The 13,695-nt window shown below is 38.4% G+C and overlaps 1 protein-coding gene across 1 annotated transcript in view; it reads right to left on the reverse strand.

Moving 5' to 3' along the window:
* The window catches only part of LOC119913374 (attractin-like protein 1), a gene marked incomplete in the record, with an annotated part of 61,021 nt that overhangs the window by 39,161 nt on the left and 8,165 nt on the right, over positions 1-13,695 (reverse strand). Inside the window, 3 exon segments of the mRNA XM_038732786.1 lie at positions 7,670-7,861; positions 8,748-8,961; positions 11,976-12,163. Of these exon segments, the coding sequence (XP_038588714.1) occupies positions 7,670-7,861; positions 8,748-8,961; positions 11,976-12,163 (594 nt within the window).

Here is a 13,695-nt window from a genome sequence, read left to right on the forward strand (position 1 = left end):
TTTATCCATACCAAACACACAAATACCAAGCATGTAAATGAACTTATATCACAACATTAATCACTCTGTAATCACTGTACATGGCTGCAGTTATTGCCATCCAAATATCTCTCATCTCATCCTACACTGCCGTCTGGCCAGACGCTCAGCTCAAGTTGTGATCAGCTGTGTAACTCCATCCATCCATCCATCGTCAACCGCTTATCCTGCGTACAGGGTCGCGGGGGGTTGGAGCCAATCCCAGCTGACATCGGGCGAAAGGCGGGGTACACCCTGGACAGGTTGCCAGTTTTATTTTTTATTTTATTCATTTATTTATTTTTAAAAACCTTTATTAAACCAGGCAGAACAGCTTATTTACAAGGACACCTGGCACGAGGTGAGAAGCCTCTTGAGGGTAAGGGGTGGAGTGGATACAGGTTTAGACAGACAACATTTAGTGTTAAGGAACAGAAAGCAATATTAAAAATAAATAAGTTCTGTACTCAAGTTGTGAGTCTGTAAAGCATGGGAGTGCTTTTGGAATGTTGATCAATATTCACTGTTTCTATCAATATTTCAATGTTTTGGAAGCTTTATGTTATTTGGAACATGGTTGTATAGACAGAAATAGTGTTTTGAAAAAAACTCCAATAAAAGTGAACATATAAACAGTAAATATGGCCAAGGATGGCGAGGATGAAAATATCTTATTTTCCTTTATTGCATCTCCATTTACTCTTTAATAGAAAAATAGTTGATTCATAATCCTTGGCTTCTGACCTATCAAAGGAGACCAGAATTATGCATCTAGGCTCAATGGTTGAGGATTTATTACGGATATTTTAGGCGTTTTTCCTGGAAATAGGGGTCGGTTTCCAAGAGGTTAAATGATCATTTTATGTGGTTTGGGAGTTGTAAGATTCAGCATCAAGAGACAGAGGTTACATCATTATCTAAACACACACGGGTCAGACACAGTGAATTCAAATCTCACATAAAAACTGAGCTCTAGAGATGTGGTCTGGTTTGTAAAGTAATTACTTCATGACAACTAGGGGCCTTCACAAAAAACATGCAACATGCTCACAGAATCACATTTCACAGAAGTGAAATGAAATTCATATATAGTGAGCTCTCATCTGGCTACCCTTTTATCAGCAACATGGGAAAGACTGTAAGAAAGATGGCAAGTCATGTATTCTGCTGCAGAGATAATCTCCACACACAGACTGCTTCCCTAAACACACATTGCAAGGTGCATTTGCAGCTCTTGACTGCAATTCATTTGTGAAACATGTCAAAATCAGTGACAGCAAATGGCTCAAATATTTCAGGAATCAGCCTGCATGCCACGATGATGATGAAACGAGCCCTGAGGACATTAAATGACACGAGTAAAATCAGCTCATAAAGAAGTGAGCGACTGGGGGCAAAACCAAATTCCTCCATAGACAGAAAATGTTAAGTCCCAAGACGTTCACTTACATAACTGGTTTATGTAGATAATATAATTTACCTGCTATGTTCTCTCTGGCTGAGCCAATTCTATATTTTATACCATTTCCAACAATCACGCTTCATCTGTGTTCCACATGGAAAGAATTAGGAGAGGTTATTGCCTCACGTAGTCTTGTGGACTCTGGGTAGATGAGGATGAGAGAGAAAAGTGTTACATTCAGTGTGTGCCTGCAGGGTTTACAAGGCTTTAGTGTTAGTTAACAGCACCAAAGATTTAGCTGTACCATGTGCTATAACATGACATTAGCTCCAGGCAATTTCTAGAGTAAATGTCCTTTTGGATGGTGCCTGTACTTCCCATGTGGATGGAAAACATAATTCATGATTAAAAACCGAACATGTGATCTAGTCTTGGTCCAAATATTAAATTGTTGACAGACTGTCAACTGCCTATTTTTTGCTTTGTGGATATTGGTAAAACTAAAAATAGGGACACTGATTTACACACTTCTAACTGCTTAAATGTTAATGTTCTTGCAAAAGGGTGATTATTCTGTCTTCACTCTGTGTTTGTGTTCACAGCTCAGCAGCAAAGTACAACAAAGAGGCATAACTAAAATTTAACTTTATCTCTCTTCACTGCAATTAAATTATGAATTATGACTGTTAAATTTAACACTTGTATAAAGAAGAACTCTGCTCAAATCATGAGGCATTTTAAGAAAGAGGAATGTAAGATTGTCAACAAATCCCATTTTATTTATTTTTATATATATATATATATATATATATATATCTCCCAATTGTAAGATTTTATATAATCAAATTGTACAAACTTTTACAGCAAATCTAATCAATTATTTGTCAGAACATTTCACTCTGAACCCGGGATCGCCAAAAGTCATTATAATATACCGTCTCAGAACCACAAACGTCTGTGCCAATCTATTGAGTTAACGTTAAGATATGGTACTGGATAAATAAGAACTTGAACCTGCTGGTGGAGCATGATGAGAGGTCAGGTGATAAACAAAGTACAAAGTCATCCTCTGCAGAATCTATACAAAACTTTCGCTCTGAACCAAAAATGTCAATCTGCTGATGGCGCCAATTCAAAAGTCAGGGGAATCATGAGGTCATTATGATTCATCCTCTGGGAATGTCTGCACAGCCTTCATGGCAATCCATCCAATAGTTGCCAAAATATTTCACTCTGGACCAAAGCGCTGCCTTGACCAGCTGACTAATAAGCATTTGCGTACCCAGCTGCTAGCCTGGCTAAAAACAAGCACGGTAACCATTTTCATATGAGTATCAAAGAAATACAGATCAAAATTTTTAATTAAATTTTCCTTTTTTTGGTGTGTGGGGGGGGTCAAATTCAGGAAACGCCATATCTGAAGGTTTTTTATCAACTTGATGTGAATGAGAATGAACACAAATGTACTAACTGGGTCAAATCCAAAAGGACAGCTGGCAACGCAAAACCTCAGTCGCTAAAAACTTTCACATGTTGCTATCGTCACTTGGAGACTTGGCGTCTTAATGGCTTTAAAGTTCTGTCAACAAGAAATAATTCTCAGACGCTGGCTGCTATATAGTAAACATCTACCACATTATTTATGATATGAACAAAATTTTATAAATATAAAATTACTCTACCCTACCTTGTGTTCCTTTCCAAAATATATGGCTCTATTGAAATCAGTAGTCTTAACTGACAGAAATAACCAAGAGGATACCTAAACACAACAGATGACAAATGTTCCGAGGAACTTTCTGAGGAAATGCTCTGAGGTGTTGCAGCAAAGAAAAGGATTGCTTGTTCCTGCTGGGTAAATTTTCATCTTATCAAACATTCTCTCAGAACCATCGTCTCTGTGCCATATTCTGTTCATCACAACGGGTTTGACATTTGGTGTCCCTGGATAGCCCGTATCGTCTGGTTTCATCTTGTGCAATCCATTTGCTCCAACAGTATTTGACAGTTAGCATTGCTGAAAGCAGTAGCATACAGATCTGTGAGCCCCCATACATAATACATCAAGTGTGGGAGCCATAAGCTGCCTTCTCCTTCGCTCTTCTTGTACCATGTGGAACTACAAAACAGCAGACAGACAGCATGTGGGATGGACAGAAAAACACATATGCACACACACATCTTGTGACGATTGCCTCAGAGAACATACGCCTATTTCTCTGTGCAGCAAAACCACCATCTGCCTGTGTGTGTGCATGTGCTTGTGTGTGTGTAAGGACATTAATTTGAAATCTATTAAATATAAGAGTCATTGACCTGTTGTAGATTCCTGTCTAAACAAAATACACAGTGAGTGTCCCAAAGATTTATAATGGAGTACTCAAGTGCACAGTATCTCACAGTACTGTACGATACCAATTGTTTGATGCAGATTAATATTAATAATATTTTAATTTATAACTATTGAAATATAAAAAGGCAACACATGAAAAAAGTACACCGACATATTCTGTGCAATACGGACTGCAGTGAGTTTGATTCGGCCAGATTTGTTGGTGTGTTTCTGATGTGGTCAAAACCATTTGATAGAGTTTCCTGTTTGAGCCGTGATATCATGGGCTCGACTCTTCTGTTTCACTTCATCAGCTACGGCTGCTTGTACTAACATGCTTGTGATATGGTGAATTTTAGGCGATGAATATCATGAGTCAAAGTTTCAGTTGGTAATTGTGTCATTAGTAATTTAAGCTACGAGGCTACCAAAGCTGCTAGTTTCTGTTCTTGCTGATATCTACTGTTTAATTGCTCTGCATATTGATTCATTGTTTGTTCCTTTGTATGTGCATTATGACAAGTGTTATGAACTAACAGCTACTGTTGTGCAGAGTTCACTGAAGTTGTCTCCATCCCCAAAAGCAGTTGCTTGTGAAAAGGCAGGTTTTTTCGTATTTTTCTACTGCTACTGAAAACAACAGGACAGACACCGGATGAACATGGGTGTCCACAGTGGCTACTGCTGAAATACACCAGGAGCAAACACTGACCTTACTGTGTTGTTGAGCTGACAACATCTAGAATGAAAAGTTTAATGTACAGCCTAATACAGTTGCCATATTCACTACCAAATAGCTGCAAGTACAAGACCTTTAGGGACCAGATGCTGGAGGTGAGACACTGTGGGGGGAAAAAAATGCAGCTTGGATTGAAAAATCTGCTTGCTTTCAAAGGAGCTCCCAAAAGTTCCACATCTGACTGCTGGGGCAACACTGGAGCTAATTATTTCAAGAGGTTGTGTTGAGGAGTGTGTTGTCAAGCCTCCAGCCGACATGAAAAATGGGAATGATACGCAAAGCCTTGGGCCAAATTTATCTGATAAAGAAATGACCCAGTTCAAATTGGATCCTCAGACAACCAATCGTTTTTTTTGTGAAAGGAGCTAACAAAGCTGAGGTCATGAATCCTTCATCTGTAGCCTGCAGGCCTGGTTTTCAAAACAAGACATGATTAATCCACAAACAAGAGAAGTGAAGCAGAAAGTTAAGTATGAAACACTATGCAAAGAGTGATGGTCAGTATAAGAGCAACAATGCTATACCAGAGAATTTTAAAAATGAAATGTGTCAAAGATTTTATATGCCGTGCTTTGAGCAACAAAGGTAAAACGTAGCAGAACAAAAGCATCCTACACACCAAACTGAGATATGAATAATAAAAGAGAAAAGGGGATGGGGAAAAGGTGCCATTATGTAAGCAGTGAAGGTAAAGCAGAAGAATGGAAAACAATCTTGGCTTGCTAACAGTAGGGTAGAGAGCTGTCTGCAGTCAGACTACTGGCAACAGCAAGGAATAATAATCACCAGTCACAAGACACAAAAAAGTTTTTGAAGCTGTTTTCTTAACAAGAAAACGTTGCTACAAATTGACTATTTGTCTAACAAATGACAGAAAACACCAATAAAAAGTTTTGCCTCAGAGGAATACATTGATAGTTTGATTTCTTTTTTCCTACCAGAAACTTGTTGAAGTGCAGAATAAAATATGGCAGTACTTTCCCTAAACTTTTCCAAGTAAAACATAAAGGAACATTATCAGAAACAAGTTTCACTTCCTCGAGTTAGTTAAGTTATGTAGACCTATTCATTGTGTAATTTTTCTCATAGAGATTCCAAAGAAAATGTCTCAGGTTGTGGCAATTGCTCACTTTCATCCATTATTGTATTGATCTTTTTAAATGTAAATAAAGGACAAACATACTTTAACCACTGAATATATAGGCACATTATGCTTTGTTACTGCTACTTAAGTCCACATTAAACATCACATACATTTTAAATTTAAAATGTAATTGATTTTCTGAATCAACTAACTTCCATGTGCCAGTGCTTCTGATCACACTGAGAATCAACACCCAACTCTGCAGCTTTAAATTCCCTGCTTTGGTTCACTGGGCTGTGTTTAATTTTCAGTGCCAACTCCCCCATATAAACTTGCCCTCTGAAGTGAGTAAAGTACAAGTGGCTGAAGAAAGTAAAATATTCACAAGAGAAATTGAACAAGGGGAGTGTTTGGATCAAACAAGACATAAAAAGCCAATAACCACAGCACTTATAGTCAGTAAAGAGTGAAATCCAACAGGATACACATGATAGGAGCTGTGAGTTGACATGAGGTTGTTTGTAGCCATCCAAGGTCAAAAAGCATTTGATGCAGCTTTAATTAGCAAGATTCGATGTGTTCCTTTTGTGGTGGAGAATTTTTAAACCCAAGCAGGAAACTGCTGCTGAAGGAGAATTATCTTACAAGATAAATGGCTACAGCCACTACAGAAATGTTATTTAGACAGAAGTACTCAGACTTGAAACTACTGTAAGACTCAGTAGTTGGGCAGGAAATCCCTTCATGTCCACTTATAAAACAATGGAAATAAGAATAAGCGCAATTTCAGAGAGGCTGCGGCTGAGCTGCTTTTTGTCTGGTGTCATGGATCATGATTACTCGTCTCTTTCACTTACAAAAACATTCCTAAACACACCTACTCATAATAGAAGCACATGGAAAAGCAGTGGTGAAAAAACTCCAGCATCCCCAGGGAGGTGTTAATATGAGAGGAATGTTAAGAGACAAGCAGTGAGGACTTCATATTGAGTCAGTCATGTGTCAGTGTAGATGATCGATTTTCTGCCCTGTAGCTACAGGAGAGAGGTGGCACTGTCTCGGTGTTGGAGTGTGTGTTTGTGTGTGGGAGGCAGAGACCTGACTGCTGATAAGAAAGGGATCGATAGGAGTCTATAATGACTACATGTTCACACTACGTACTCTACTTGCATCATCAAAGTTTTGAATAGAGTACACACCGCCTCATCAATCTATCTGTATATTTATCTGTCCTCATAGCCACACATATTGTTGTCATCCAACCATATACTGCCCCTGTCATTACATCATATTGAAACGACATCTAAAACTATGTTGGCGTATCTTTCTTTTCTAGTGTCACCACAACATCTGTTCTTGTGCTTCTTTGGTTTGATTTGGGGCAAACAGCACTTCACAAATAGACTTTCAGTAGCAAAGTGAGTTGATTTAAATTACCTCTGTAACTTAAAATACATAGATCACACCTCTGCCAATAGCTTATACAATCAAAGAATTTCATTGTGATCAAGCTGCCTACTAACAAATAAAGAAAAGAAAAAGTACTCCAATCCTCAGTAAAAGTACAAATATGTTATGTTCGCTCCACTTCAGTGTTTAATATCTCTGAGTTAGTGTGTATTTGCACCTCGTAGTTGGTCCAGATAAATGAATACAGATGCTATTTAAACCATAATTCATAGTGTCCGACTTCAGTGGTGCATCATATTAAATAACCATTTTGCATGTACTACAGTGAAAATCCAGAAAAACACTTCCCACCTCTGACCGCGAAAGTTAATTCTTGGCCTAACTCAATGCCCTTTTGACAGCTTTTTTTCCCGCCAGATCTTTCAGCTACATCTCTTGGTTTTTAAGAGCTTGAGAAACCAGCAAACTCCATTTGCTGGTAAAGACTGTGAAATGTGGTTGAAAGCCTTGAAAAAAGATGGTATGTGGAGCTTGAGTAAAGACTTTCCACCTTTGTTTTTGTTCTTAAAAACACATACAGAAACAGTAGGTCGCACACCTAAATCCAGTCTGACTTATGTGTTGATCTCCACCCTTCATGTTCACCAGCAGCCCACCCCCATGTTTGATTTCTTCCAGTCTCACCAGTACAGTCCTGAGTCTGCCACTCCAGACACTGTCCGTAGGGGAAGGAGATGACGTACGCCGAGGAGTCGACACAGCGCTGCGTACTGCCACACCACATGCACTCCATGGCCTGGCTGGTGCAGTTGGCACAGCTGGTGCGCAGAGAGCAGGGTGTCTTGCAGGGACGAGCACTCTGACTCTGTGGACTCCCTGAGCAATGGGACAAATCGAGAAAGGGGCAAAATAGAAAAAGACAACAGTTTGAATGTTGGATAAGAGAAAAGGAACTGATGTGAGATTAAGTTGTTCACTGAAGAAGCAAGTTTAGCGCTAATTAAATCATGAGTTAGACGTTCAGAACTTTCCTTACAGTAGATGGTCACTCGTTTAGTGCCTTTCTACTCTTCCGACCACTAAAAGCACTTTTACATTAAGTCCCATTTACACACAATTTATACACTGAGGCCAACTGCTCAGAACAGAAATTAACATTCACACACAGATGGAACAGACATCGGGAGCAATTTGGGATTCAGTATCTTGCCCAGGTGATTGAACCGCTGATCTTCCGATTAGCAGGCAACACCTCCTGAGCCGCAGCCAACCCAAATATTACTTTCTGCATTTTATTCAATCTTAATAGCTTTGTGAGTTCATTCTTAATATAAATGCTGTAATATAACTGATATTTATTTAATTTGATTAGCTGCATCATACAGTAAGGGGTACATTAAATACAGCTTCCACTAGTTTCCTCTCTCACTTCTCAGTTTATTTATTTTAACAGCATAGAAGATATCGGGGGATGGCGATGGAGCAGTGGATAATACACATGCCAATTTGGTGTTCAATTCCCACTGCGACACAATGTGCCCATGAGCAAGACACTTAACCCCTAGTTGCTCCAGAGACATGTGACCTCTGACATCTATAGCAATTTTAAGTCGCTTTGGATAAAAGCGTCAGCTAAATAAATGTCAGTGTATTTAAGAAATGTGAATAACATGTACGTTTTGTTTTATCACCTGTTAGTTTGTCAGAACTGTATCCTCCCCTCTATCTCTATTTTTTTTTTAATCGACCCTTTCTTTCTCACCAGCAGGTTTTTCACAGATCAGGCCATCGGTCGTGGCCGTGCAGGGGTTGGCTTTAAGACCAGCCACCTGTGTCCGATCCAGGTAGGCACAGAAGCCTGAGTCACTGGGCTCTCCGGGTAACCACCGCAGGCTGGTGTTGGTGAAGGGTGACGCATCTTCCCAGCCCCAGTATGACACGTTGATCTTCCGTAAGCCAACCCAGGGGGATAGCCCCTGCAGGGGTGGAGAGAAAGAGAATAATCAGGTTTATGTTATATGTAGCACATTGCACACCTGATTTCCCCTTTGTTATTTGTCTATAAGTTCAGCTCAGTTTCTTAATTTGAAATCACTTAACGGATAAACACCATATGCTAATATATATTATAGATCTCTCAAATTTTCTGGCACTGGCTCTTTGATTGGTCTAAAGCTGCGACTAACACCATAGCCTGACATACAGAAGGTGGTGAGGTGAAAACGTTCAACAAACTGTCCTAACATAAACTGTCTGCTTCTGCACCTTCTCTTCGACATATCCTCTGAAATTAAGAAGCCAAGCTTCATTTATAGATGAACTGTGAAAAAGGGATTTGTTCAGTATTGCTACATTGGTGTTGACATTCACAGCATCTACAAAATCTAAGTTAACTTTGTTCCAATGCTTTTGGGACTCCCAGTTCTCGAGGAGGATTTATCTTGTTTCTGTGTGCTTTGTATTTTGTAAAATATCGGTAGGAATACAGTCAGTCTGGATCTGTTAAGGAGCTGTGGCAGGAAATCTTTTCATCCTAAGAACAACAAGAAGAACAAAATACATAAGCTCAATTGCAGTTTTCAAGCAGAGGCATATTAAAGGTGAGTTCAACCTGAGATATATCACAGAGACAAAAAACTATTTTTAGGCCAAACATGGCAGAGCTCAATTCAACCTATCCGTGCAGTAATAGAAAAATGGGGAGAAAATGTAGTGACTTAAGCTGCGGATCAGTCTGAGCTGCTAAAAGAAACAGCAATGAACCTAATAAATCTGCTACTACTGTTTCCTAGTTTAAAAATATTTTTTTAAAGAAACAAAAAGGAAAAGAATACCCCTAATTGTATGTAGTCCTCATGTACACAGTGACAGTGTCCTAAAAACACTGGAACAATAACTCAATGTGTGACCAAAAAGTTCATTATACAATGTATTCAAAATAAATTAATACTAAAATTAACTGCACAACAGAGAGCAAGTCTTCATTTGCCAAGAGGAGGTAGTCAGGCTGATAACTCCATACAACAGACATAATGTTGTGTTTTTCATGAAAGTAGATCCTAAATCAAACCTGCAAATGACAGTAATTTTAAAAAAAGAACAAACTGTAATTATGACAGCTGACTGAAGTGTTGTTTGGTATATGAGAAATGGTGTGATTTGTTTAATACAGTAATGTCCTATAGTGATTATGAGCTGTTAATATTAATTGTTTCATTTGACAGCAATCAGACATTTTCCCACAGCTGTGATTTATTTCATAAAAAAAATGTAAAAGGCTTAAACTTTATGCTTTATCACAAAAATAAATGAAATAAAAAACATGTTGCTGCATTTACACTATATTAAGTATGTATCCTTGAATGTCTACATACAGATTGCTTAGTAGTATGTGGTAACTGCACAGAATGTAAATTTACAGCTGAAGATATTAAGAATCATCAAGTAAAAGCATCAAAGGCAGATTTAAAAAAAACTGTATATCTACAAAAACAGGCCCTTCAAACAAAACCTTCCTTCAATTAACAGTGTTCAAATATTTGCTCACATTTCTTCTGACGCTGCACATTTATCAAAAAGCCGTCGATGTGTGGTCAAACATGTCAGGGTCTCAAATGACATTTCCGCCATAAACTCTGCAAGTCGACATATCAGTCTCAGCAAGTGATTGATTTCTCACTGAAAAGCAGCCATTTAAAGAATCAAACATGAATATGTGGAAAACATTCACATCCTGCCACTCATCTGGGTTTACTAAGAAGAAATGTGATGATGAAGCTGCTTTTTGTGCTTCATGGTGGGCTAAGAGTGATTATCTCTATTTATTTTTATGCCTTGACTCCATAGTAGAGTAGAAATATCCCGGTGAGAAACTGACCACACATTCCTTGGCATCCAATAATAAATAACTTTATATTCATTTTGTTATGGTAACATTGAGTCTGGAACCTTATGCATATTATATGTTGTATAACAAACGCTGGGCAGTTGTCCACATAAATCAGCAGAACATTACAATACTAATATCTCTAAAAATAGTATGTATTAAAAATACAATAACATTCAGATGCAACACTATACCCATGTATATGATGTTGCATTTGTTTGTTTCCTTACTTTCATTATAAACCAGCCTGATGAGATACAGGTCTTTTTCTAAACTAATTAAAGGCTAGGTTTGTATCTCCATCTTAATGCAATGCTCAGATATCATATAGTGTACGCTGATAAAGTTACTGACAGCTGCAATCATTCACATCATCTCCACGCTGGCCCTGAAGCGATCCCTTACTAACTCGAGTAAAGAGAGACACCCAGGCTTTAGCTGTGAGAGTTAGCCAAATCAAGTGGGTATTGTTCAAATTTGAAGTATTTTGATCATACAGTTTCTCTCTTGTTTTTACACTGGCAGATTCCTTGTTGATCTGAATAGGAGGGACAGTAACACAAAGCAGGAATTTCATACTAAGAAGACTAACTTTGGAGGATAGCCACTGGATTTATCTACATCAGACTGTTGAAGCCTGATTAGCTTCAGCTGACCTTCACTAGATTGCCCAGTGTGAACAAGAAGAATGGTTACAGCACCAGTAACCCTTCCAAAGTATGAGTAATGTCTCAAAATCATCTTGAAGTACTGGTGATAAGTGCTTAGTGGGAAGGGTTTCCAAACATACAAATCCAAACCAACTATCACAAGAAAAAAAAGCAAGTGCTACTTTGCCAAGTCAGGAATCTTCATTCACAAACATAATAAACAAACTGTAGCATGCTTTCATAGCTCAAATTATTTACACTTACCAAACATGTATGAAGTTTGGCTTCTTTTTTTTTTAAATCATAAATGACCTGCAGCACACTGGTGTGTTAAAAGCCACAGCAATTTGGCAGAGAAGCCAGAGTGGAAAATATATAGCGCTCACCAACTGTTAGCATGAAGGAGTCACATAACTTTTATTTATAGTTTTTTGTCTTTTTTAACACCACCCACCTTTTCTTGCAGCTGGTATTTTTGTAGCTCTTCCATAACAAAATTGACCTGTTTGTCAGAGAGCAAAGAGGCAATATTTCCTCCCAGGTTTTTGCAGTAGTGCTGGGCGTTATCATAGCTCTCTCTGCTGGAGTTGATCCTCAGGCAGGCCTCCCCCACGTGGTGCCAGCCCTCCCCACACAGCTGGCCTGCACACAAACAAACAAACAAACAAATACTGTCTTCAATTGTCTATGAAGATTCTCAGTCATCCAGGTCATAGTTATCCAACGAAGGTTAAAGTCAAGGGCAACTGGACTTGGTTGAAGATACTGGAAGACGTTTCGTCCCTCATCCAAAGGACTTCTTCAGTTCTGACTGACTGGCAGGGAAACTCAGCTATTTAACCTCAGTGGGGTCGTTGGCCCGGGTGATCGATACCGCTGGTTCGTTAGTGTTCCTGTTAGTGTCTTCAATTGTTGTCCCTAAAACACGGCTCAAGAGCAGGAGGGAATTGAGCTTTCTCAGTCGCAGCCCCGAGACTGTGGAATGAATTGCCTCTCCATTTCAGACTGGCACCAAGCCTTCCAGTTTTTAAAATCACCACTTAAAACACATTTTTATTCCTTGGCTTTTAATCTGTCATGAGAACTGTGTGTTGTATTTTGTCTATTTATTGTTTCATGTCAATGTACAGCACTTTAGTCAACCTGGTTGTTTTAAATGTGCTTTAGAAATAAAGTTTGATTGATTCAATACATCTGTGTTAACACCAATTCTTGGTAATCAAATAACATTAAAAACACTAGACTAGAATGAAAGTCTGTGGTTTGCTAGCAGTCTTGAAAACCCTTAGATGACAACATGGATATCAGATGCATGAACTTTGCTAGATTCAACTTATTTTGGTTCAAGAACTTAAGTTTGACTGATAGTTTGAGAATTTTAATCTGCCAATAACATAATTCAACTCAATGAGATGCTACAATGCTAATATTAGCATGCCTATAGTTTTATTACAGCGAAAGTTAAACATTAGCACAAAAATACCTACAGTTAGCGCTTTGTTAACATGCTAAAATCTGCATGTTAATGTTTCTTTACCGTGTAATGTTTAGTATGCTAACATGGTAATGTTTGTTTTATAATGCTTAGCATTTTCTTAACATTAACAGTTTGAACATGCTAATGTTTAAGTTAGCTTTAGTTTATAATGTTTAGTATGTCAACAACAAATGTTTGGCTTGTAATGTTTAACACGTCACTGTGATTACACTGATTACACATAAGTTTAGCAGCTTAACATGATAGTGTTTCAAATGTTTAGCATGATCTTATTACCATAGCGACTTATTATGCTAACAGATCAACAATGAGCTAACAAATGTTAGCTTGCCAACACCTAGCTTGTAATGTTAGCAAGTTATCATTTTACAGTTAGCAGAGTAAAATGCAAACATGGAGTTTCAAATGTGAGAATTTGTCTTTTTCAGTGACATACTCTTGAAGTAAAATAACTTAGAAAATACCACACAACACAGAAGACGACAAGTTCACAGGGCTCTCAAGTCTCACGCATTTCAGCCAGTTCACGCGCCACACCTTGTATTTTTCTCACGCAGAGAAGTTATGACACAACGTCCTCGAAGTTGTCCCGCTATATGTTAAATTAATGGACGATCATTTTTGTGCCGAGTTCCTCTCTTTCTCCGTAGCCTAATGAATCCGTTAACAGAGCCGT

Source organism: Micropterus salmoides, unplaced genomic scaffold (assembly GCF_014851395.1).
Source record: "Micropterus salmoides isolate LMB-PRFRI ecotype aquatic unplaced genomic scaffold, ASM1485139v1 Ms_hic_scaffold_2, whole genome shotgun sequence".
In the NCBI taxonomy this organism is placed as follows: domain Eukaryota; kingdom Metazoa; phylum Chordata; class Actinopteri; order Centrarchiformes; family Centrarchidae; genus Micropterus; species Micropterus salmoides.